The sequence below is a fragment of the Gobius niger genome, assembly GCF_951799975.1.
Source record: "Gobius niger genome assembly, chromosome: 1".
NCBI lineage: Eukaryota > Metazoa > Chordata > Actinopteri > Gobiiformes > Gobiidae > Gobius > Gobius niger.
The window spans coordinates 25,241,867-25,266,098 of record NC_136852.1 but is presented as its reverse complement, the minus strand read 5'-3'; the positions used below and the strand labels follow the sequence as shown (position 1 = coordinate 25,266,098).

At 41.6% G+C, this 24,232-nt stretch overlaps 2 protein-coding genes across 6 annotated transcripts in view; both read left to right on the top strand.

Annotated features, from left to right (window-relative positions):
* Nucleotides 1-52: 52 nt before the first annotated feature.
* On the top strand, nucleotides 53-6,836 carry psmd2 (proteasome 26S subunit ubiquitin receptor, non-ATPase 2). The gene is made up of 21 exons (XM_079578419.1): nucleotides 53-247; nucleotides 811-867; nucleotides 943-1,107; nucleotides 1,232-1,353; nucleotides 1,544-1,768; nucleotides 1,852-2,010; nucleotides 2,095-2,239; nucleotides 2,323-2,383; nucleotides 2,492-2,638; nucleotides 2,741-2,847; nucleotides 2,921-3,048; nucleotides 3,132-3,219; nucleotides 3,389-3,551; nucleotides 3,757-3,858; nucleotides 3,948-4,099; nucleotides 4,182-4,265; nucleotides 4,664-4,832; nucleotides 5,262-5,356; nucleotides 5,480-5,606; nucleotides 5,961-6,079; nucleotides 6,223-6,836. Exons 1-21 carry the CDS (start codon nucleotides 125-127, stop codon nucleotides 6,403-6,405), a joined length of 2,721 nt encoding a protein of 906 aa, XP_079434545.1. The 5' UTR covers nucleotides 53-124; the 3' UTR covers nucleotides 6,406-6,836.
* A 538-nt stretch (nucleotides 6,837-7,374) lies between these two features.
* Nucleotides 7,375-24,232, top strand: part of LOC306964176 (eukaryotic translation initiation factor 4 gamma 1-like) — a 29,505-nt gene continuing 12,647 nt past the window's right edge. For 3 of the 5 annotated variants that reach the window (XM_079558121.1, XM_079558120.1, XM_079558118.1), the window contains exons 1-9: nucleotides 7,375-7,409; nucleotides 12,481-12,530; nucleotides 12,593-12,720; nucleotides 13,288-13,371; nucleotides 14,987-15,019; nucleotides 15,536-15,556; nucleotides 16,473-16,649; nucleotides 17,584-17,686; nucleotides 22,594-22,730. In XM_079558121.1, the coding sequence (XP_079414247.1) occupies nucleotides 12,646-12,720; nucleotides 13,288-13,371; nucleotides 14,987-15,019; nucleotides 15,536-15,556; nucleotides 16,473-16,649; nucleotides 17,584-17,686; nucleotides 22,594-22,730 (630 nt within the window). In that variant the 5' untranslated portion in view covers nucleotides 7,375-7,409; nucleotides 12,481-12,530; nucleotides 12,593-12,645. The remainder of the gene's footprint in view (nucleotides 7,410-12,480; nucleotides 12,531-12,592; nucleotides 12,721-13,287; nucleotides 13,372-14,986; nucleotides 15,020-15,535; nucleotides 15,557-16,472; nucleotides 16,650-17,583; nucleotides 17,687-22,593; nucleotides 22,731-24,232) is intronic. The other 2 variants (XM_079558119.1, XM_079558122.1) reach the window with 2 other exon arrangements.

Below are 24,232 nucleotides of genomic sequence, written 5' to 3'. Positions count from 1 at the left end.
GGTTTGAACACACCACCACTAGGGGCGCTATGGTGAAACACACGGCTGTTCTCCCTGCAGTGAAGAAGACTCCTTTCCTCTCAGTAAAGTCGCTCGCTCGGTGATAGTTCATACATTTTCAACGATGGAAGAAGCAAAAAACAAAGAAAATAAGCAAACAGAGAAGAAAGATGAGAAAGACAAGGACAAGGACAAGGGGCAACTGGCCTCTGGGAAGGATAAGGACAAGAAAGAGGAGCAGGAACTGGTAAATTCGTGTATTCTTCTCATTCACACACGCACCGACCCGAAGCCTGTTGTCATATTTGCCTTAGTCACTGCGGCTTTGACACTAACACAACCTTATCAGCCTTTATTTCTCTCACTATTGTCGCGCACATATTATTTATACAGTTATCACGCCTCCTGTTAGATAATCCCAGTTCACTTTCACAGTCAGTATATTTGAAATGTGTTATATGAAAGCTGTAGTTTGGTTTTGAGCTATGCTAACTCAGCCGGTGGGCTAATGTTAGCATGCTAATTGTTGTCAAAGTTGACTGTAATGGGAAAGCGGTGGCGTTGTTAGCATCTTAGCTTTGGTCCTAACTGTGACACAGCAGCAAAAATACTAACGCTGCACAATAAAGCGTGAACAGTGTCGTAGTTTATAATATGAGGTTGAATCTTGGGCCTCAATACTATCAGCTGTCAATTGCCCTTTCTTTGTAATTGTGTTGTTGTCACCACAAAGTGCAACGCAGCAAAAGTGATACACTTTCATTTGTAATACCACTGTGCATATTTAATGGTTTAACTTGTTACTTTCAGTCAGAGGAGGATAAGCAGTTACAAGAAGATTTGGAAATGATGGTCGAGAGATTAGGTGTAAGTATTACTTTTTAAAACATTTTTACTGTTGTTTCTTTGCCATGTAAACAATTTATTTTTGTAATTTTCCAGGAAAAGGACACGGCACTGCACCGCCCAGCATTGGAGGAGCTGCGCAGACTAATCCGCTCGTCGACCACCTCCATGACCTCAGTCCCTAAGCCCTTGAAGTTCCTTCGCCCTCACTATGGCAAACTCAAAGACATATATGATGGCATGTCTCCGGGAGAGAACAAGGTGAGACTCATAATTACTGTAGTCGTGCTTTTGGAAAAACTCTGGAAGTCGTGCCTACAATTTTTGCATTAATAGATTTGCTTCTCTGTCTAAATTTGTTGCTAATTATATATAACTTTTTCAGAGGTTCTGTGCTGATGTTGCATCTGTATTGGCCATGACCATGAGCGGAGAGCGAGAGTGTCTCAAGTACCGTTTGCTGGGATCTCAAGAAGAATTGGCTTCATGGGGACATGAATATGTGAGGTAAGGCCAACAGTACGTAGGTATTGCATCTCTCACTACAATGTATTATGTAGCATGCATTATTGCACGCAATTTAATAATTTGTGATGTTTTAAAAATGTCTCGAGAGCAGTGGCAGTTTTAGTTACAAGATGTTTTTTATAGCAGTTATATACAGCATTTCTAACCCTGGATATACTACCGTTTATAGACACCTTTCTGGGGAAGTGGCTAAAGAGTGGCAGGAGGTAGAAGAGAATGACAAGACCCAGCAAGAGACTCTGCTAAAACTGGTGAGGGAAATTGTTCCCTACAACATGGGCCACAACGCTGAACACGAGGCATGTGATCTGCTCATGGAGATCGAGAGGCTGGAGATGCTGGAGGACTACATTGATGAGAACGCATATGCCAAAGTCTGTCTTTATCTCACCAGGTATGCCAGTATATTGGAGAACGATTATAAATTTGTGACATTGTTTTGATTTTCACTTGTCACTTCTACCTTTCATTTTTCAGCTGTGTTAGCTATGTTCCTGAACCAGAGAACTCTGCCCTTCTGCGATGTGCCTTGAACATCTTTAGGAAGTTTAATCGTTATCCAGAGGCGCTCAGACTGGCACTTATGCTCAATGACGTTGAGCTTGTAGAAAACATTTTCACATCCTGCAAGGACATGTAAGAGTTATTATTTTCCCATTGTGACATTAGGAAATGGGCTGTTAGGGTTTATCCTGACATCTATTGCTATTTTTGTTGCAGTGTAATTCAGAAACAGTTGGCCTTCATGCTCGGCCGTCATGGAATGTTCCTGGAGCTGAATGAAGATGTGGAGGACTACGAGGACTTAACTGAAATCATGTCTAATGTGCAGCTAAATAGCAACTTTTTGGCCCTCGCCAGAGAGGTGAGACCTTTAAATACCAAAGTGAATTACTCCGCGATGATTTTAAGGCCATTTATTGACATCACATCTTTAATTTGTCATAGTTGGATATAATGGAACCAAAAGTCCCCGATGACATCTACAAAACGCATTTGGAAAACAACAGTGAGTGATGACTGAATACATTTATTCTGATGTTCTTCTCTGTATTGTCTCCAAATGCATATCAGATTATTTGCCCTGGTTAACCAAATGTCTGTTATTTGTTGTCAGGGTTTGGAGGCAGTGGCTCCCAGGTGGACTCCGCTCGTATGAATTTGGCCTCTTCATTTGTGAATGGCTTTGTCAATGCTGCCTTTGGCCAAGACAAGCTCCTCACTGATGATGGCAACAAATGGCTTTACAAGAACAAGGACCACGGTGAGAACAATGGCTTCATCAAAGCTGAAATTGCTTTCATTTTATGATGTTGTGGCATTTTTCTAGTACTGCATTCTCATTTATATTTGAAAATGTTTTCAGGCATGTTGAGTGCTGCGGCATCACTTGGAATGATCCTTTTGTGGGATGTGGATGGTGGTCTAACCCAAATTGACAAATATCTGTACTCTTCTGAAGACTACATTAAGGTTGGTGATTTACAACAATGTATGCTTAAGAGGTCTTTTATAAAATATGAATGAATGATCTGTTTTGTTCTAGTCTGGAGCTCTCTTGGCCTGCGGTATTGTAAACTCAGGTGTGAGGAATGAGTGCGACCCGGCCCTCGCCCTGCTTTCAGATTATGTCCTTCACAACAGCAACGTCATGAGGATAGGCGCCATCTTTGGGTGAGTTTAACCTCTGCTAATTTAAAGTGTCCGAGTTCCAGCGAAGTTGCACATCTCTCTAAATGGTTTGATTTTCTTTTTAGTCTGGGTCTGGCCTATGCTGGATCCAACAGAGAGGATGTTCTTTCTCTGCTTCTTCCGGTTATGGGAGACTCTAAATCTAGCATGGAGGTAAGTTTCTTTCATAAATATGTCAAAAAAAGGTTTGTTTTTAAAATCAGATCTGTGTCAAGTGAATAATGCATGTCTAATCGCTGACAGAAGTGGTTAATCCCCCCCGTATTTGTATTAGTATTAGTAAGTATTTGTATTTAATTATTATTCTTGTTTTGTTTGTCAGGTGGTGGGAGTGACCGCATTAGCGTGTGGTATGATTGCTGTGGGCTCTTGTAATGGAGATGTGACCTCCACCATTGTCCAGACCATTATGGAAAAGAACGAGACAGAGCTGAAGGACACTTATGCAAGATGGCTGCCTTTGGGCCTGGGACTCAACCATCTTGGTAAGCTTTGATGCAGTATAATAGATAATGGATAGACATTCAAGAGTAACTGAAGCATTTAAACACCATACCAAACGAGAGGTTTGGTAACTCAAGCCTAATGAGTGGAACGGCTTGTATGGGCTTTCACATTTTAATGTATTCCAGTTCATTGTGCACTAGAAAACTCTGTCAAGTACTAATATTCATGTTTTGTCTTCTTCAGGGAAAGGGGAGGCCATTGAGACAACTTTAGCGGCTCTGCAAGTTGTTCCTGAACCTTTCCGCAGCTTTGCAAACACATTAGTGGATATTTGTGCATATGCAGGTACTTTTTTTGTTGTTGTTTTTGTTTCCTCTCTTTTGCTTAACCCTTATGAAACATGCCTGAATTTGGACTTGGATAATTTTGTCCAGGCTCTGGTAATGTCTTGAAAGTGCAGCAGTTACTTCACATCTGCAGTGAACACTATGAAGCTAAAGAAAAAGAGAAGGAGGACGATAAGGACAAGAAGGATAAGAAAGACAAGGACAAAAAGGAGACTCCAGCTGATATGGGCTCACACCAGGTTTGGGCTGAATCTATCATATTTTGATTGTTTATATACATATTTACTAAAGTTAGGAAAACTATTGTATACGTTTATTCAGGGTGTTGCTGTTCTTGGCATTGCGCTCATTGCAATGGGAGAGGAAATCGGTTCGGAAATGGCCCTGCGCACTTTCGGACATCTGGTTAGTAGCAGTTATAAATTATGGACTAACCAGTGACTATTACATGTCATTGTGATCTTGCACTTCCTTAGGTTAATAGGGTTAGAGTCATTACAATAATCACAATAATGTTTTGCATCTTTATATAAAAGGAGTGATGCGCTCTATCATCAAGTTGATGTTAAAAACTCTTATAGCCAGACCTGTATTCTTCATTCTTTGATATACCTTTGACTTGTTTTGACATGACACAGGTATGTTGGAAGAATAAAAGTCTGGCCATAAGATTTTGTTCAGATGATTGCCATCAATAGACCAACCTAATGACCCAATGCAGTCTCTCATGAAGTGGCTATGCATTGCTAAACTGTGTATGTATTGCATAGCCACAGGTTAAGACGACCTCTTATGTTTTCCAGCTGCGTTATGGTGAGCCCACTCTGAGGCGAGCAGTGCCATTAGCGCTGGCTCTTATATCAGTCTCCAATCCTCGACTCAACATCCTGGACACACTCAGCAAGTTTTCCCACGACGCTGATCCTGAAGTTTCCCACAACTCCATCTTTGCCATGGGGATGGTGGGAAGTGGTGAGTGAGGTTTTGAAGTAGATTATCAAATTACTAATCTGTGATTCTCTTCAAAACTAATGTAATCTTGAGCTACCGAATGTCTTATTTGATTTTAGTTTGAATTAAATTATCGCGCAGGAGACTGTGTGTTAATATAGACCCTAATGGTCCCAAATTTCAGTTGCTGAATTTAGACTAATTTCTAATTTAGACTAATTAATTTCAAATGCACTCTTCAAATTAGAGGACTCTAAACTTGGGATTTTTTATTTATTTATTGTGGCTTCATCAATTCAATAATAAATGTGTTTAAATAATACAATTTCTGAGTCTACATTAGTAAATGGAATAGCTCTAAATCTTCATGTCTATGAAAGTAATTCCCAAGTTTTTGAGTGGGGTTAAAGGTAAGATTAAAACAAAATGCTCCTCTGTTTCCTGCAATAGGTACAAATAATGCTCGACTTGCCGCCATGTTACGGCAGCTGGCTCAGTATCACGCCAAGGACCCCAACAACCTCTTCATGGTTCGTCTGGCTCAGGTCGGTAGCAGCCATTGAGCTCTCTCTGTACTATATCTCTATATACCATATATACCACGAGTGAACTAGAAGTACCTGTATGTGTGATATTGTGTACTAACTTTATTTCCGGTGGCTCTGCAGGGTCTGACTCACCTGGGCAAAGGCACACTGACACTGTGCCCTTATCACAGCGACCGGCAGCTCATGAGTCAAGTTGCTGTGGCTGGACTTCTCACCGTTTTAGTGTCTTTCCTTGACGTCAAAAACAGTGAGTCAATTTTCACTTTTTATTAAACTTTTAAGTTTTTTGGGAGAAGCAAGGTCTGCTGATGCAGTATAAAACATGCACAGTAGGATAATCCTAGAGCACTGGAGAGAGGTCCTTCGCTGCAACAGCGATCCATCCTTCAATGCCCATCTTTGTGAAAGGATGGATCAAATGCTATATTTCTCAGTAGGGACATTAAACTAAAGTTTACTTTCACCTTAACAAATATCACTTTTCTTGTAGGTCGGGTGTGAATTTGACCATAAACTATGACTATCACTTACCAGGAATATTTCTGCTTACTGCACTGTCAGTTTTGATTATTGTTATTTTATATATTTTCTTATATTGCAGTAATTCTTGGGAAGTCTCACTACATCCTCTATGGCCTGGTAGCGGCCATGCAGCCACGAATGCTGGTTACTTTCGACGAGGAGCTCAGGCCACTTCCTGTATCAGTTAGAGTTGGACAGGTAAGCTTGCAGATTATTCTTTTATATGTACAAAAAAGACAATTCAACATAAGATTCGAGTGTGCACTTAAAATGATATTGTTCAAGAATACATCCATAGATTCACCGTTAAATAAGATCAAATATTATTTCTCTTCTTACAGGCAGTAGATGTTGTAGGACAGGCCGGTAAGCCCAAGGCCATCACAGGTTTCCAGACACACACCACACCAGTGCTGTTGGCCCATGGGGAGAGGGCTGAGTTGGCCACAGAAGAGTACCTCCCAGTCACCCCCATCCTGGAGGGCTTTGTTATTCTCCGCAAGAATCCCAACTATGAAACCTAGACACCCCCCGCCCCTGTCTTCCCCCACTCTTCTCTTTTTTCTATCTGGCTTCACCCAGTGTTTGAGGGTAGCCCGGATGTTATGTACTCTTTTATTATTTGGTTGAAAACAGTCAGACCTTATCATTCATCTGGGGGCCAATCTACAGCAGTCCATATAAACACACAAGGCGCTTAGAAATGGACTGGAGGACTCAATGACCTCATTCCCTTTGCAATTAATTTGTTCCATGTACATTCTACATCCAGTTGTTCGAATTACTTGGAAACAATTACAGATGTGGGAAACCCCCTTTTGTATGCTTGTCACTGGGAATAGCTTTGCAGTCGTTTTTCAATTCTCCGAGTTTGCCCCCACCTTTGCATCTGTGGACATCTTTTGTAATTACAAATAAAATATGTATTCATCACGTGTTCCGTTTTGTTACAGTACTGTAAAAGGTTAAATAAAAAAATCAGTAACACTCATCACTTTTCTGCCTTATTGTGCTCGCAAGGGGGAGCCATTTAGTCATCACTGGTCCACATGGAATAGATTGAGATCTGGTTGAGATGGATGGAGCACAATTATTTCTGTACAGTCAAACATAATGGGCTAATAAAAATAATAGAGCCCTTTTCATTTGTTTTAGCATTGGGGACTTAGTGGTTTATGTCAGTATAGTTTTTGTGAAGTAACGGAGCCCATATTCTCCCGAAAAAAAAGTTTATTTTGCTCCATTTCTGCGTTAAGTATGCGATCATAATTTTCATGAAATGATGCATGGGAAATGGGGCACAAAGGCTTTTGTCTAGTCGCCTTGCAAGGTCCACTCATGCATTGACTGAAACACATAATCAATAGATCGTACGGTAAGTTGTTTTTATTGTTGTAACGCCTCACTCTTGGTCACTGGGGCATTTTCACGCAAGTTTCACGTGATGGGATTTCGCCGGAATTACCTCGCTACCGGCTTCCGGGAAGATTTTCCGTCCGTCCGGCTCTGCGGACTCAAGGAGAGAAAGGTAATACCCCGGTCCTCAACTAAAGTCTTTCAAATTACACGTTTGTTATCATATATTTGCCACGTTGTTAATATCTATTAGAGTTTAGTCACTACTCAGGGGACTGTGTCATGTTTCGTCCACTAATAGCACCAAATGTATGGACTTTCTGTGTGGTTTCTGCTGACTGGTTCCTGCTGTGTTTTCAGGGATTAGCCGCTAGCCGCTCGTTAGCTTTCCAAGCTAATGCAACTGTCACTGCCCGATTTGAGTCACACAACTCTGTCTTTCATTAAAACGGCACTGATGGTATTTTTACTTGCATACGTACAGCGTTATATATAGGCTTTACTCCTAGTATTGTCTTGTTTTCACACACTCAAGTGCCAAACTCATGTTAGATTGTCATGTCAGCTATTACTTATTTACAGTTGTGACTTTCATTCGCATACGCAGCTTTAGTGCCCTCTGGGATCATGGGGCTAACGGTTTGTTTACCATCTACGATGTAAACTCTGTAAAGCAATGTAAGAACGACTCGACCTAGTGTGCTTAAATGTTATTTGACCCAGTGTTGTTGCCGTATCAAAGATGGTAGACCGGTTTGCGCAGGCGTAATGCAGTATTTGAAGCAAATCGGGCAGCGACGCAGATCTGGGAGCGAAACGCGACGTGGGTGTTCTTTCTTTGCTTCAGCTAGCTCGACTTGCTAACTCACTTTTGTTTTGTAAAACGACACATAAATAACCCAGAATAAGATGACGTTCACAGTTATGTAATACTATGCCCAATCTTTTAAGAAATACAGGCATATGATATACTTTGACAGAAGTGAGTTGCTGTTTTCCCCGTTAAATCATCTGTGTTGCTAGCACCGCTACATTGTCCACTACTGCTTTGTGGTCCACTCAGGCAGTGACTCGTTTAACAACGAGCTAGGTCGAAGGGCATTAGCTGTTCTTAGCTATAATATACAATTTCTTTATAAAGAAGGAGCCGACAACTTAAGTTTATGTGAATTACTACATACTGATCATCTGACACCTAAAACCATGTGATGTCAATGGCTAAGCAATGTGAAACCTCTGGGATAGTGGTATAAAGTATGCAACGGTGGCTTCTACATCCTTCCATTTGGCAACAGTAGTGTATTTGCTTTTAGTGTGCGTAATAACCAAACTATAATGCTGTGACATATTTGTCTCATTGTAATTATGTGGCCTACTGACATTGGTCAGTTGGCCTACTGTAAGATAAATCCTGTCTGTTTTCGGTCTTTTTTTTGTCAATAATTAACTTACTTTTGTTTGTCTAGTGTCACAAAGACACAAATATACAGTCTCAATTTATAATGTCCCATGCCATGTTCTGCCGGTGTTCACCGTGTGCATATCATTTTGAGTTATGTTTTGTTTTTGACTGAGTGGTTTGGTAAGTGTGTCTGAGCTTTGATCATTGCCTTTGATGCATTACTGCTTGTGGTTTGCTCCCTGCTCTTCGCATCCTTCTTGGCTATATTGGTGGACACGAAGCTGACTGTACTGATTGTGATCAGATGAGTGCTGTTGCGTTATAACTTGACTTAACTGATGTGTGTGTGTTTGTTTGTAATTACTGCGCATATCATTGTCATGATAACGCTATCACCACTGCTCTACTAGCGGCTACAGTGCAGGTGTAATAAAAAAACTTCATGCATGACCGCAGCTCAGAGCCTTGTTGCCGCCTAGCTTCGCTTTAAGATGCCTTCATTCACGATATTAGCTGTCACTCGTGTTCATTGTGAGGTGTGGCTGCACGATGCCGGCAGCAGGGCTGTTCATCGCGCCAAGAGCTGTGCAAACCACGTGGTTATTCCAGATTGGGCCTAGGAAAGTTAGCTGCGTGGCTATTAGCGCTGCATCCAGACGCACAGCTTTACGCCAAAATATGTTGGAGTTTTGACCAAGCCAAGTGAGTTATATGTACTGACACATTATTGTTCAATGTGCGGAGCTGTCAGTGTCGCAGTAAATGTGCGGATACGCAGTCAGACACGCCCCTGTGTCACATAGAAGGGGACCCACACTGAGGCGTGCATAATACCGGTGGCATGCCTGATTCATAGATTAGCATCGTTGTTAGCTTTTTAAATGTCATTGACACTTGTCTTTTGTGTTGCATGTGTCTTGTATGGTTCTGGAACATATCTTGCTTACTTTTCCAAGCTTTCTGGGGAACTGCACCTCTGTGACCTGTGCTGTAGAACTGCTCTTCATATCCCAAATCTGTAACATGGCTTACGCCTTACGTTATAATATCACTGTTTCTGCCAGTTTATGTAACATATGTCAGTCACCTATGATATAATTTCAGACCATCACAATGCCACCTCTTCATATTCTTTATTTTGTCCTCTAAAATAGTTGTATAGCTCAGGTAATATTCATTGATATCTTCCATAGTATTGTGATGAATGGAAAGCAATTACAACATATGTATTACAAAGGTTGCTCAGAGATTGGGCCGAATGTGAATGTCAAATCATCATTTGGGTTTTGCAATAATATATAGTATGCATTTATCTATTGATTACAGTTTGAAGATCTTTATACACAGGCAAATAAATTAGTCGTCACTGAGCCGTAAAACCAAATGCTTTAACTTCAGTGTGGCCTAAAGACTAGCTTTTTCTGGATTCCAAGCTCAGAGGGTGTGCATGTGTGTGATTTGGCACAATGGCCGTTCACCAGAGTTTGTGCTGGGTGTGGGGCAGAAGGCAGAGCTGCTTCAGTGATGAAGTTTAACTTTCACAGTCTCAGCCACACCACACTGTCGGCCACATCACACACATGACTGTCTGACAATTGGTGTATGCACTTATCACGCCCTTTATTCATTTAACACTTTTCATCTGATTGTGTAATATTTAACATCATCATAGTCAATATTTTTCGCAGTTAGAAATGCACTGCTCACGAGCAAGCATGTGAACAAAGTGAAAGATCTGTTTTAGTGAGGTTTTCCCTGAGCAATAAAGTGCAGTACAGATCATTCGTGTAAACATCGATATTGCCTATACCCTGCCAGGAGTGACATGATAGCTGTCATTTCTGCAGGCTTGCAAATGCTCTCACTCTGAGCAGGGCACCAAAGTGCACACAGGAGCTATGGTCTCCACGGTGCTACATGTCTCACAGACTTGAATGGCTAGCTTGTGTGTGATTAGCGGGTTAGCATGAGGGCGCCTCTTTTTTCTTGACTTTTGTCACTAAAAACACAGCCAAAAACTTGAGTGCCCCCCAGAGTGTTTGTTTGCAAACTCTGCAGTGGCGCGACTGATTCGCACTGATACCTTGATCCCCAAACATCTGCTGTGACTTTGTGCTGCTGATTTAAGCTATTTCTTCTACTCTTTCTAAAAAGTAGACAAATTCTCATTGCATTCCCCCAAAGCACCTTGTGTTTTTTAAAAGTATCTTTCTCTTGTGTACGTCAGTGAAGGGAGTGCAGCCTGTGAGCCAGTAGGAGCTGTAAGGCCAGGACCCTCTTTTAGCCCAGAGGTTGTTTACTCAGCATTTCAATTGCACCCAGTACGACTGGGCTTTCTGTCAATGGATCCAGGAGCCTTTACGCTGCCTGGCTTTTAATGTTTTAATTCTTCTTCTTTCTTTTTTTTTTTGCTACCTTTTCTCTTAAGCCACTCTTTTCTTGCCTGACAAGTAAATATTCAGTTGTTATCCCATTAAAATCTCTAGAAACTTACATTTTACACAGCAGTAGTCCTTATTCCTGTGTTTTTAGACCTTATTCTAGTCATGGCACACTTTTTTTGGTTGTTGAAGTCGATATGGTGTGCCTGTGTGGCTCATTGTATTATTTAGCAGAAATGGCTGTTTTGTTTACTTTTCTGGTTCAAAAGTTTGATAGGGACGAGCAGAAATAGCAAATGATTAAATAAAATGACAGTGTGAAGTAGTTCATTGAAAGTGGTTGCTTATTGCACAGTAGTAGGAATAGGCAGCAACATCTCCACAGAAACGAGCTGGTGATGTCCCGCTCGAGTCAGGTTGAAATTTTACGCAGCATGGCTTGACGTTAAGTTGATAACATTCTGGCTGCTCCACTGCTATTATTATAACCATTTATTACAACATTTTGTTCACCTGCTCTTTAAAACTGGGAGGAGAAAATCCTGACTCATCATGACTCAGGTGTTTTTATGGTGCCGCTGCTCGGACTGGGTCGCAGGGAGAGGAAGGCAGTACCAGGACTGTGTCAGGTCCACATATCTAACTTTAAGGGCTATAAATACAACTGTATCGGTATTGCAGCAAGACGCTTATGACACCAGTGGCTTGAGGACACTTAAAGATTAGGTAGTACCCCATGACTGACTGCGTTGATCGTCAATGGGAGGCTATTGATTCAACAAAACCACAGACGCACTGATGAAACAGCCACAACATGAAGCTAGTACATTACACTGATACTTACTAGCTCCTCTTCACCTCCATTGACCGCATTAAATCTATAGACTGCATTGTGTGTATAAGGTTTAGCAACTAGCACAGGGCAATCTCCTTATGGTAAGCCAAGCCTGTATGTTGAGTCCTATTAGACTGGCATCATGTTTCCAAAACTGAAATCAAATTACTGACAAATTTAGTAGTTTGAATAAACATTGCTTGAGGGAGTCCAGGACTCCCTTGAAAAAGAGTTTTTTAATCTCAGTGGGACTTTCCTGGTTAAATAAAATAAGAACAAATATTCTAGTATTAACAACTGCAGATGGTTAATTTGTATTGTATCATTACCGATTCAAAACAAATGAAATGTTATAGTTTCTGTCTTGATGCGTCATTACTTAGAAACAACTAAGTGTGATTCAAAGCATCACAGAAGGAAAGAAAAGTTGTGTTGTGTTGTGCGCTTCATTGACCCATGATTAAGCTGTTACTGAGACTATTATTTGTTGAAAGTGGGATTTGTATTGGAATAGGGCAAATCTAAAGACTTTAGCTACCTTGAATAATAAAGAACATCATTTATGTTTTTGGCTATCGTGCATGTATTGTATGCTAATGTTCCTCCTTTGTGTTTTTGTTTCCAGGAAAAACGATTCTCAGCCTAGCAACCCTTTGGACCTAAGAAGTTGTAATTGTAAGTGTTTATTTGCTGGTAACCTCCCAAAGTGTTCAACGATCCTGACTTATTCATTTTAGTCTGTTTGCAGATCCGTGATCCACGTCTGCCTCCCCATGCAGATCTCAATGAAATGAATAAAGCACCACAGCCTATAACGGGACTCCCCTCCGCCCCTCACCCCGCCCCCTCCCCCGGCCTCTCACAGGTAAGGCACTCTCCCTCAAGGGCTTTACATAGTAAACATTCACAACATAGTAAAAAACAAACAGAGCTGAATATTATGATGTGGGTTTAAGCACAGGCCAGTGTTTGATCATGGAATTTGCCTTTTACTGTTAAAATGTGGAGACGTGGCAATATTCAGTCACAAAGTCAGTCGTAATTGTTATCAAGTGAAAAAACTGTTAGACACAAGATGAATAATGCAACTCTGTGGAGTGAAATCCCTAGTAATTTGTCTACAGAGTTGTACAAGCCTCTGCCATTGACCCAAAATATAACATAAAATTCTTTAATGGCTTGAACGGAACCGGTGTGCACATCATTTGATTTTAAACAGAACCCTTCATGATCTGTACTGAGTGTCAAAGCTGACATCACTCGCATTCCCTCTATTGGTTGTGTAAAATGTACAAAAAAAAGTCATGACATATATGATCGTGTGTCCACTGTCCATTCTGTTTGCTGTGCCTCTGCTGCCGTTTCCCGCCTCTGCCCCCTTCACCCGGCTTCACCCTGACGCTCTCTCTGATCTCTGCCCTGTCTGTTGCAGCCCTCGTTCCCCTCGGGGCAGCCCACCTCTGTTGTGTTTGCCACCCCACCTCCTTCAATGAACCCCACACCACAGCCCCGACAGGTAACGCCCTGCTCCGCTCGCACACTCACTCATTCTTCATGAAACCTCTGTTTTTATTCAAGTCACAAACTGCTGCTAGAGTAGGCCTTACATGCTGCTCTGCTGAGCCTCTCCTCCTGTTTCATGTTCAGTGTTTTGCTTAATGCCTGCTGAAACGTTCTCCGTGCCGATTGTGCTGTTTGTCAATCTACATGTATTCACTTCACAAATGTAACAAGCATCTAGTTCATATTATATAGTGAGTGTGATCACAGTCTTTCACTGAGCTATAGGAGTCCTATAGTACTGTGCTACATTTTAAAAACTCATTATGCAATCATGTAATGGGTTTAAATTGTCATTTGTCCTAACATTTGATTGATATTAATCTCTTCTACAACGATCAGTGAACCATGTCAGTGAGCTGACCTTCTTTCTCGTCTCCTGTGAATATTGTTACTAACCGACTGCTCCTCTTTAGGACAGAGGTGCAGTGAGTATTTAGGTCTGTGTAGTGGTGCATGTCTGTCCCAGCTGTTGTGCACTTTCTCATGTTGGGTATTTCAGTAATGAAGCAGGCTCTCTGCCAACACATGAGCAGCCGAGTGGAGCCTCAGGAACATCTTGAGTTTTCACATTCAACATTATTGAACACGTTTTCAATAGCCTTGCTTTGTGTAAAATGATAAAGCGATGTTGAAGATGTATTCCTTCAGCAGGCAGTTTATGATTCTAGATATTTAGTGCCAGAAGAGACCTTGGAAAAGAGCATTTGTAACTGTAAATGGTTGATGGATGATTGGTGGCAGAGTGGTTTGCCTTTTTCTCTCACCTTTCATTTATTTTTTTCCTGATGAATACAAAACCAAACCAGACACACTTAATTAAAGGTCATGGACCTCGGTTCTTAAGCCGTCGTCTGTACTAGGTAGTTTACCTGTTGGGTGTTTCTCCTCTTACCCAAAAACCTAACTTTGTCAGTATTTCTGGCAGTCTGGCAGTAGGGGACCTACACTGTGCAAGCCGTCAGTCTTGCACAAAGGTTTGTAAAGTACAGATTCTTCATACAAGTACAGATGACAGCTTAAGAACCTTTGTCCATAACGGAAAACGAAAATTGAGAGCTTACCCAAGTCACAATTGCATTGGACACACCAGATGTAAGTGTTATAGCAAAACTGCTCATTTGCAACACTTGTCCATAGGAGGCTTTAAGACACATTTAACAAAACACATGTACATGTAATACACATCAACAATCTATTGACATTTCATACAGCGTTGCCATGTGTGCAGCTCGGATTCGACATCAGCCACTGTAGCTTTAAGTCAGTGGGCTGAGAGTTCCACAGTCTGGATCCATATTTATTAAACATGGATTTAAAAACGGGAAGAACGAGATTCAACCCTCCGTACGAAATGATTTCATTCATTTCAAATTACATTCAAAATTATATATTGTAGATTTAGTCCCCGATCATTTCATCGTCTAAAACTAAATTGCATTTCAGTTATCCAAAGACTGAGACCGAATCTAAATTGGACAGTGTTGTTTCCTTGCGCTGTGTTTAGTTGTACTGTTGAAGCATGCCCCTCTGCTTGTCTTTAACCTCTGCTGTCTGCCTCTTCCCTCCAGTTCACCCCTGGGCCCCGGCCTTTACACCAACAGGTACTAACATCTGCCTAATGTTACAAACCGTGCACACGCCTTACCTGTGGCTGTTGATTCTTCTGCTCTGTGTACAAATAAGCAAATAAGTCTGAACGTGCATGTTTGTAAAAGGCTATGGAGGGACAGTTAACGGTTTTTTTAACTTTATGACTTGTGAATTTAATTTCTGCCCCCTCAAAAACATCAAACAATTTTATACATGAGTTATTAGAAACCAATAGTGCATCATTTGTAGTCTAGACTTTGGTGCACTGCTTCTAGAGCAAATGTAGATCACAAGTTGATTACTTCATTTAGGTGGAAATGGTCATAGCTTCATGTTGTCTCCTGTTTGCATGCTGCTAGTTGTAAACTCCCTGCTTGGCTCTTAATACAGTTCATTGATGCTTTGCTCTAACTGCTGTGCTGCTCTTGTCTCTTCTTCGCCCCCGTCCCACCTCCTTCTCTTCCTCCTCTTCTGCTTCTGTTTGATGCGTCTCTGTGTGTGATCTGTGTTTTTGCGCCGCTCTAAAGGGAAACTTCAGATCGCTGCAGGTAAATCACTTTATCCTCATCGATCAGGGCTTAACAAAAAACGTTCTCCTTGCTGGCCACTGTCTTTATCAGATTTTTTTTGTGTAGTTGTGAAGTTGTGTTTACTGTATATTTTTTGATATGATGAAATTACTTGGTTAGGAAGAATGCTTAACGTAATTGGCTTGAGTGGCTGGTGATACGAGTCAAAACGATCTCCATTTGGCTGGTAGACTAATGTCAAACCTGTCCACCATCCCTCCTCACTTTAGTCCCTACGTGTCCAGTGTTTTGGCCTTGTTGGCTCCGTGTCTGTTCTCCAGCTTACGTTGTCGTGGGCTCCCGGTCTGGCAGTAGAATGTCAATGAGGCTCTCTGAATGAACCGGTATTAGCTGCTTTATCTCCTCTGGCAGCAGGCAGCACCAATATGTTTCCAGCTGGAGACTCGCCACTGATTCATGCTCCAATACTATGAGCTTGTGAAGGCATTAAGAGAGAACTGCAAGGACCACTCACTGAGACAAATTAAATTGTGTAACATTACAGGAACAGCTAGAAAAATCTACATCAGGGGATAGACTTGTTTTGCTGTTTTTTTGTTTCGTATCTATCATAATGCATAAATGCCTGGTAAGTTGCAAACTTAGCAGATTTCCAGTGCTTCGTGATCTCAGCAAAAATTCATTTGGAGCTGTAGACATAACAATTTGGAGTTCAACTTGAGAAAATCATGATCGTAACATTTGTATTTATTAATTTTAGGTATATGTAATTGGATGACTGTTTGCTTTGTCATGGAAACATTTACTAGTGTGTGTTTTCTTCTTTCTTGTCTCTTGGCTCCTTTTGGCTCCTCTTCCTCACTCCCACTGTTCATTGTGCTGTCCTGTTTCTATCACCTGTACACTTTCCGTCTCTCGCTCTCCCCCTCCTCAGCCCTACTACACAAACAGGCCAAACCTGCCCCCCAGTAGTGGGCCTCGTGGCGTCCCGGCCAGCAACGCCCCGCGGCCTGTCACCCCCACACACGTCTATCAGCCTGGCTCACAGATGATGGTGATCCCCGGACCCTTCCCCAGCTCACCACAGGGACCTTACTTTGTGCAACAACAGGTGAGAAATCAAATAGTGCTGTAAAGACTGTGATCATGACAGAAGTGCCCCCCTCCATCATTTCCCCTTTTACCCTGAAAGGAGCTTTTTAGGGAATAGTTTGTTGGCTAAATACATTGCACAATGTTCAGCTGAACAAACAGGCAGATGTTCAGCTTGTCTAACATTTAAGCTGGACATGAGCCACCAACGCTCAGCCCGGACAGAGCGCTAATCAGTCACATGTGAGCATCACTTCACTGTCACTTGATTGTCACGAGAAGATTATGATGAATTTCTTACATGTATACACAACAGTTGAATTACATTAGACTCAATGTAACACATTACAATAAAAGTAAAATAAGAATGGAACGTGCATCAACTTTTAAATGGTTTGCTTTATGTGAATTCCCTTGTTTTTCTCTTCTTTAATCAAATCAAAATGTACAAATCCACTCCATGCTGTTTCCTACTTTGCCCAATGACCATTAAAACTTAAATAAGATATTTATTTTTGTAATTTAGTGTCTTCATGTTTTTAAAAAGGTTTACAGCATATTAGGCATATTTGGTGGAGTCAGTAAATGATAATTAGATCTCAGGCCCAAAGTAGTACAAGCAGTGCTTTGCAGCTTACGAACCATGGAATTGATCTATGTAGCCTTGATTGTCCGTCTTGTCCCAGACCTCATGCATAAATTTGTTTTACCTGTGTCTGCTCTGCCTGCCGTCTGCTCGACCCCCGGCTGCACAGAAGCACTAAACCAAAAGCCATGGTCTATTTAGAAATATCATATTATAATGTGCTTTTTTTTGTGTTGTTTTTCGAAATATAGATGAAGTGGTGTGGAGCGCAAAAGATATTGTCTTTTACTTCTCTTTTTAAACAAAAGTATGACCCATGCATCTCTATTGTTTACTACAACAAATGTTTCTTTCTTTTCTCTAATAGTACCGGCCAACGGGCTTCCTCGCCACACCGCAGCAGTATCCCGGACCTGCAGGAACCCCAGGCTTCTATCCAGGCACCAGTCCAGCTGAATATAACAACTTTGGTAAGGGGCTCTAACCGATCCAAGCCACATTTTGTAAACCGTGTCCTAAAAGTACTGCACACATAGGATGCTAGGGAAATCAACATTTAAGCTGCAAATTTATAAGAAAAGCATGTTCCCGCCGCCGATTTTTGAGGATCATACTAATAACAAAGACACTGCGAATGCCATGAATCTATCTATCTATGACAAGGAATAAGTGAAGTATGCGTACACACTTGGAGTTGGTTTTCCTCATATAGCATAAGGAAATACAAATAAAGGCTTATCCAGGATTTGTTTTGACTTGAAGGTACTTTTTACCTTCAACTTTCCAAGTAGGTAATAAATTGGCAACATAACGTTAAGTGTAGGAAAATAATAAATAAAACATGAAATGTCCTTTTTTGCTTATCGTCCAGCTTGTAACAATTAACAGTAAAAACAAACATATCTCAAACACATCAGGTGAAAGATAATATTAACTTGTCTGGTTCTACACTGGCTGACTTCTGCCATGTTCATTGCACCACTGATTTACTCATGTGCTGCACCGCCCTCTAGAGGTGACTGGATGTTAGTGTGTCAAAGTAACTACTCTTGCCCTGAAAGCAAACCTGCTGAACCCAGCGTTTGGCATCTGAGCTATGTAGTGTCTTTGTTTGAAGCAGCAGCAGCAGGACTGCAGGCCCCACTCTTGACTGTAAAAAAGAAAAAAAAAAACACCTCCACTCATCCCAGATTCTCTTCCAACATTTTGGTATTCCTTGTACTTTAGTGTCCCTTCAGTGTGTGTTTATAACTCTTCAGAAAGTAGCTAACTAAAATATGTGTTTCTTATTGAGTATTCCTGTCATAGGGAGAATAAAAGTGTGTTAGAAACTCAAAGTTGAGATAGTTTGCTCGTCTACAGTGAAATAGTCTAAATGGAAATGTGTGTGACATGTTGTGAATCACATGACGAGAAGACCACATGACCCAAACTAAAGGGTCATATGACATTGTGATGAGATTTTGTTGTGATGACATTTCACCCTCGTCTCTGAATACTTCAGCCTTGAATATGTTTTGGGGCTTGTTTACATGTGTGTACATTCTGTGTTGATGTAAACAGTGGCTTTAAGTCAGTGTTGACCTTGTAGGGAAATGCATCTTCTGCATTCAGCCCATCCATCATCCCATGCCACTGGGCCCACGTGCTGTATGAGGTGCTGTAACGCTGATGGAGATTTCTTTCAAAAATATGAACCAGTACTTTGTCTTAATGCCACAACCCAGGGCTGAGATGTAATGTAAGGGTGAAATGTACATGTGTGCTAGGTCGGACCTATGATAAAATGCTTGGATAAACAGGCTAAAACTAACACAATACTGTTTTTTGGGTCATGCTAAGTTGTCCCTGTTAGGCTTTAATTTATTCCACTTTGTGAAAATAAAGATACAAAACAAGTCAAACCCTGCCTGAACCACGGGGGACTTGCACTGCATTCATAATGTGTACATTTTGGCATAACCTCTGTGTGGAGCTTGCCTTTAGGATAGGACGTGCCTCTTCCTTGCCCTTTTAAGTGGTCAGTCCTGTCTGTCCAAACAGCCCTTTTTCCTAGAAGTCTGGTAAAACAGACGCCCCCATGCGCAAAGTCCTGGTCCGCTCACAGACGATGGTGACAGGATATTTTTAAGACGCCCACCCCTTGAGTTGAGTCATCTGGTTCAACTGACCCTGTCCAAACAGCCCACCCCCTCCCTCTGTTTCTTTGTAGTAGGCAGCAGCGATGACTCCAAGCACCCTCAACAGGGGAAGCATAGAGGAAATGGGAGCCATCTGGAGTCATATTAGGGATTTATGATGTCAAATATCTCGGGCTGAATCAAATAAAGAGATTATTTGGCAACTGATCAATTACTGAAACACTCCATAACTAATTCGGTAATCAAATAATTATCAGGAATATTTTACACATTTCTCAGACACAGCGGGATTTATCACTTCAGCTTTCTGCAGTTTTGCAATCCCAATTATATCTGTTGAAATTCCTGCAAATAAAACCATTAAGCAAACAAGCATATTTTTGCTCTTCAAATAGCCATTAAACAGTCACGCTTCCTACTTTAAACAATTGCCAGTGTTTCCCAAAGCCGACAGCCTGAACAGCCCACCCCGTCTCCGCTACAATCTGCAGGAAAAAAAAGCGAAAGGCGAGAGAGGATTGAGGAAGGTCAGTGGGAGGAGCCCTGCACAGACACGCTGGAAGAGGCAGGACTGTACATTAAAAGAAGTCATTCAGCTGGGGCACCTGTAGAGCGGACGGTGAAGAAGTTTCAGAGAGGGGGTCCCACCAAAAAAAAGCCCCCTCTCGCCATCACTTTAGCTTTACCTTTCACTTTTTGGCCATGGGGAACCGGGGGTCTCAAGAGCAAGAGCAGGAGCAGGAGCAGGAGGACGATGAGGGTATGTCCTTTCTTCTTTTCGGACCCCTTCCCCAAAACGTTTTTTTTTTTTGAGCTATCGGGGATATTATCCTGCAAAGAAAAAGTATCGGCTCCAACTTTTTAGGTCTCCAGCATGTCCCCCCTCTTTGCCCTCTCTCTTCTGCCTTCCCTCCCTTTCGCTCTGGCGCACGGTCGCTGGCTGCTGTGGGTTTTTGACTATATTTAGGCCGTGCTGCTCCCGGTCAACAATGCGGACTCAGTAATGTGAGTTAGACCGAAATGCACGCAGAGGGGGAGAAAGGCAGCACTCAGCGGGCAGGGAAAAAAAGGCAGGCCTCCGGAAAAGGAAGAAAATACTTGGGATTTTACTCTCTTCGACTCTAGAGACAAGTCTGTGATTTGTCAAAAATGCGCTGAGGCTAGTTGCAAAGGCCAGGTAAAGTCACCGAAAGTGTGGCCTTGTTGTTGCAAGATCTCTTTTCTGTCTTTGGAACTAAAGCCTGGACTGGTAATGTCTAGGCATGAGGCAGGAGCTCTGGGGAATTGCAGTTTTGTTTTTGCTGGAGACCTTTCGGTGGAAGCTGTATGCGAATGCCATGAAGCCAAAAACAATAAATAAATAAAAATGGAACAAAAAGTACAAGCATGGGTTTTGAAAAAGTTGCCGTGAGTGTCATGTTTGGTTACTGGGTGTGATTGAGGGAAAGGCCCGGTACTCCACACAGCTTCAGGTATGTTGGCATTTAGGAAAAATAAATCTGCTGTTTAAGCCCCAGAAACATATTTAGATTAGCTTAGTCACTGTAGTAAAATTAGTAAGCGCTTTTGTAAACTTTTCAGGGCATAAAAGTGTTTTAGTTCAGGCATTGGTATGAAGCAGCCCCTGAATCCTGGACTCTGTTTCGGAATTTGTAACTAAAGTATGTTAAGCCTCTTCTATCTGGTCTTTATTTACTCAGAGTGACCCCAGCAACCCAGCTCTCAGTCACACTGTACTTTTTAATATAGGAAACAAATGGGTGAACTGTGAACACTTTGCAGATAAGAGTTCAGCAAAGAATGTCATAGTTAAAACATTTGCAAATGGAGAAAAAGGGAAGTTTGTTGTAAACTATAAAAATCTTTTAGCTGATGTGTGTGGGTTCTGATAAAGAACTATAGAATATTGAATGCAGCAATATTTTCTTATTTAGTGCAACTCTACTGGGCTTTCTGTTCTCTGAACAAATTTAACTGGGGTAATGTACATTTTAAACTGACAAAAGTGCAAAGCTCATTAAACTCATAGTTTAATGGTATACGGCAGTATACTGAATAAATTGTGCTCCACCTCGGCCATTTGTCATAAACCGTGTTGGGCAAGTTACTTTAAAATGTGTGTATATTCTATATATATATATATATATACCATATACCATATACCATACCGCCTTTGCTAAGCAGGATAGGGCCTGGTCGGTACTTGGATGGGAGACCATTTGGGAACACCAGGAAGCCTGGCGAATGGAGTGAGTGAGTGGTTGGTGGTGGTCGGAGGGGCCGATGGCGCAGACTGGTTGCCTCGCTTCTGTTGCCCGCTTCTGTCAGTCTACCCCAGGGCAGTTGTGGCTACAATAGTAGCTTACCACCACCGAGTATGGAGTGAATGTATAGTGCAATGTAAAGCGTCTTTGAGTGTTCAGAAAAGCGCTATATAAAACCAAATTATTAAAAATGTAATGTTTGTATTCCATATTACTGTTTCAAAAATATAGCTGAGCTACGCAACAGAGTTACTTCTGAATTACTTTTGGCAAAATATAAACTGAAAATAGTAATAAAGCCTCCGAGCAGATGTGCCGTCAAACGTTTCCGTCTCCTTCTCTTTTCCCCATTCTCGCGTTTTGTTTTCACGACATTAACTATTTGCCACTGCAGAATTTATACACCAACTTCCTGTTTGATCTGGTGCTGCACTTTATTTGGTGGAGTTTGTAATTTTTTACTCCTCTTACTTAAATTGTAATGACTGGTATATTCCCGTATTTTGTGTAAGTAATATGTTATATTCCTTAGTTGCTGAAAAAAAAAAATAATGATTTGTAACTGGTTACTTTTGTGATATGTTGCCCCAATACTGGTCAAAAAGGCTGTTGTCTTCCCTCGCCGTCAGTGTCATCATCATAAAATATGCACAATAACTAGGTAACCCTGACTAAGATCTGGCCCAAGATCTGAGGCCCCCTGGGCCGCCCGCTGCTCCTGACATGTTGCTCCAGCTGCATTGTAAGACGGATCAAACGCAGCTGACACATTTTCTTACACAGATGATAACAATACCTTCATCTTCTTAATTCATTTTGCGTTGACTGAAAAAAAAAAGCTACGAATTGCAGTTTTTTCACAAATTATGCACTCACACATTGTACCAGACCCAGATCATGTTTTCGATCTGATACACAGCATTGGTTAAGAAGTGTGGAGTATTACATTTACTCTCTGTGTCCCATCCACAGCAGGGGCGTACTACCCGGCACAGCAGTTCCCCGCAGGGGTGCAGCCCACGCCGGTCCTCATCAATCCCGGACCCCAACAGCAGCAGCCTCCGCCCCAACCTACTCAGCACATGCACACCAAGCGAGAACGCAAACAGGTGAGTCGTGTGCTTTTCTCTTACAAGTCTCTTAAATGTTACGTCAAAACTGAGCAGAATAAACCTCGCTGGTAGATGATAGATATTAGATAAAACTGCATTACTCTGTTGTGCCACATAGGGTCCTTGGTGAAATCCTTGAGTGAAATATTAAAATGGAAACTATTTTATCACCTTTATTTAGTCTTTATCTGTAGTGCTGAAGTCAATTTTTTCATGAGAAATTTCCAGCTTGACACAGCTCTTGGTGACATAACCAAGAGCCCATTACTTGTGGTAAAGAACTGAAAATGATTTTAAAGCTGACAGAAGGATCTTGTATTTGCATGTACATACTTGCAGGACACACCGAGATGGCTATCTTTTATCACTGGGACCCAGAGACACTGTGTCAAGAGCTTTAGATAAGACCACAGGGCATTTGAGAACTGTTTTGTAAATGTATGCGGGAATGTGTACAAATACACCTTAAATTTGGCTGTCGAAGTTAAGTTGTTGAACCTGGAGTACTAGTAGTATTGGATCTTGACATGTCAGCGCTCTTGATTATTCCTCTGCCATTTTAACAGTTGATAAAAACAAAACAAACAAAAAAACAGTATACAGTTGCCTAACGTCATTTAGAAATAGTCTGAAAGATGCTGCAAGAGTGGAGACCCCATTTTGAAGTTACACTTACTGTAATTTGGCTGTTTGTAGAAATCGATGACCTTAACTTGCTCCTGTAGGGTTCACACTGCCACACGCTCCCTGTTTGATGTTTCCTTTGCTCTCTGAACCCCTGCGTTGCCTGCGTTTTCTGATCTTTTTATGTCAAATATGCATTGTCTTATCTATTGTCTTATCTTTAAGCAGTATATTTTATCCTGCTGGCTTTTCTTTGCACAGGACAGGCTGTGTCATCGATTGATCGTGTTGCAGTGGACTTCTGGTTTAGTTCATATTTGGGAAATTCAAAACGTTTGAGAACATTTGTTTATTATATTATATTGCTACAAATGCTCTGCTTTCGTCGAACACATATCGCCTGTCCCCTTTTATGGTGAACGCTGCGCTTATCAGTTCCTGTGGTCGTCTGGGGAGGACTTTGGCCTGTTCCCATGGGCCCTGACCCCAACACTAACCCAGTCGTCTCTGTCACACAACCCACGCAAGTTGAGCCATGAATCTATGATAACTGAGCAGGCACAAGCTGACAAATCTGACAAAAGTTTTTTTTTTTAAGTGTAATGGCAGGGTACATCAGGCACATCTTACAACTTTGTGCTTTGTTGTGAGGAAACATTTATTGGGCAAAAAAACCCATCATATTCTTTCTGTGTCTGCAAATGTAGTCTGCTATTAAGCCTACTTTACTGGTCAATAATTTAAATACAATGACTACAGGTATAACGCCTTGAGAAGCCCGATCTCGTCAGATCTAGGAAGATAGGCAGGTAGGGCCGGGGTAGCTGGGATGAGAGACCATGAGGGGTACTAGCCAGGTAGCGTAAACGTGTGGT

What these genes read in the sequence shown, in the direction of transcription:
- psmd2 (XM_079578419.1), top strand. Translation starts at nt 125, where the DNA reads ATGGAAGAAGCAAAAAACAAAGAAAATAAGCAAACAGAGAAGAAAGAT. An exon ending in TGTCTCCGGGAGAGAACAAG is followed by an intron (nt 1,108 to 1,231) that starts GTGAGACTCATA and finishes TAACTTTTTCAG; the next exon opens with AGGTTCTGTGCTGATGTTGC. An exon ending in TTCACATCCTGCAAGGACAT is followed by an intron (nt 2,011 to 2,094) that starts GTAAGAGTTATT and finishes TTTTTGTTGCAG; the next exon opens with TGTAATTCAGAAACAGTTGG.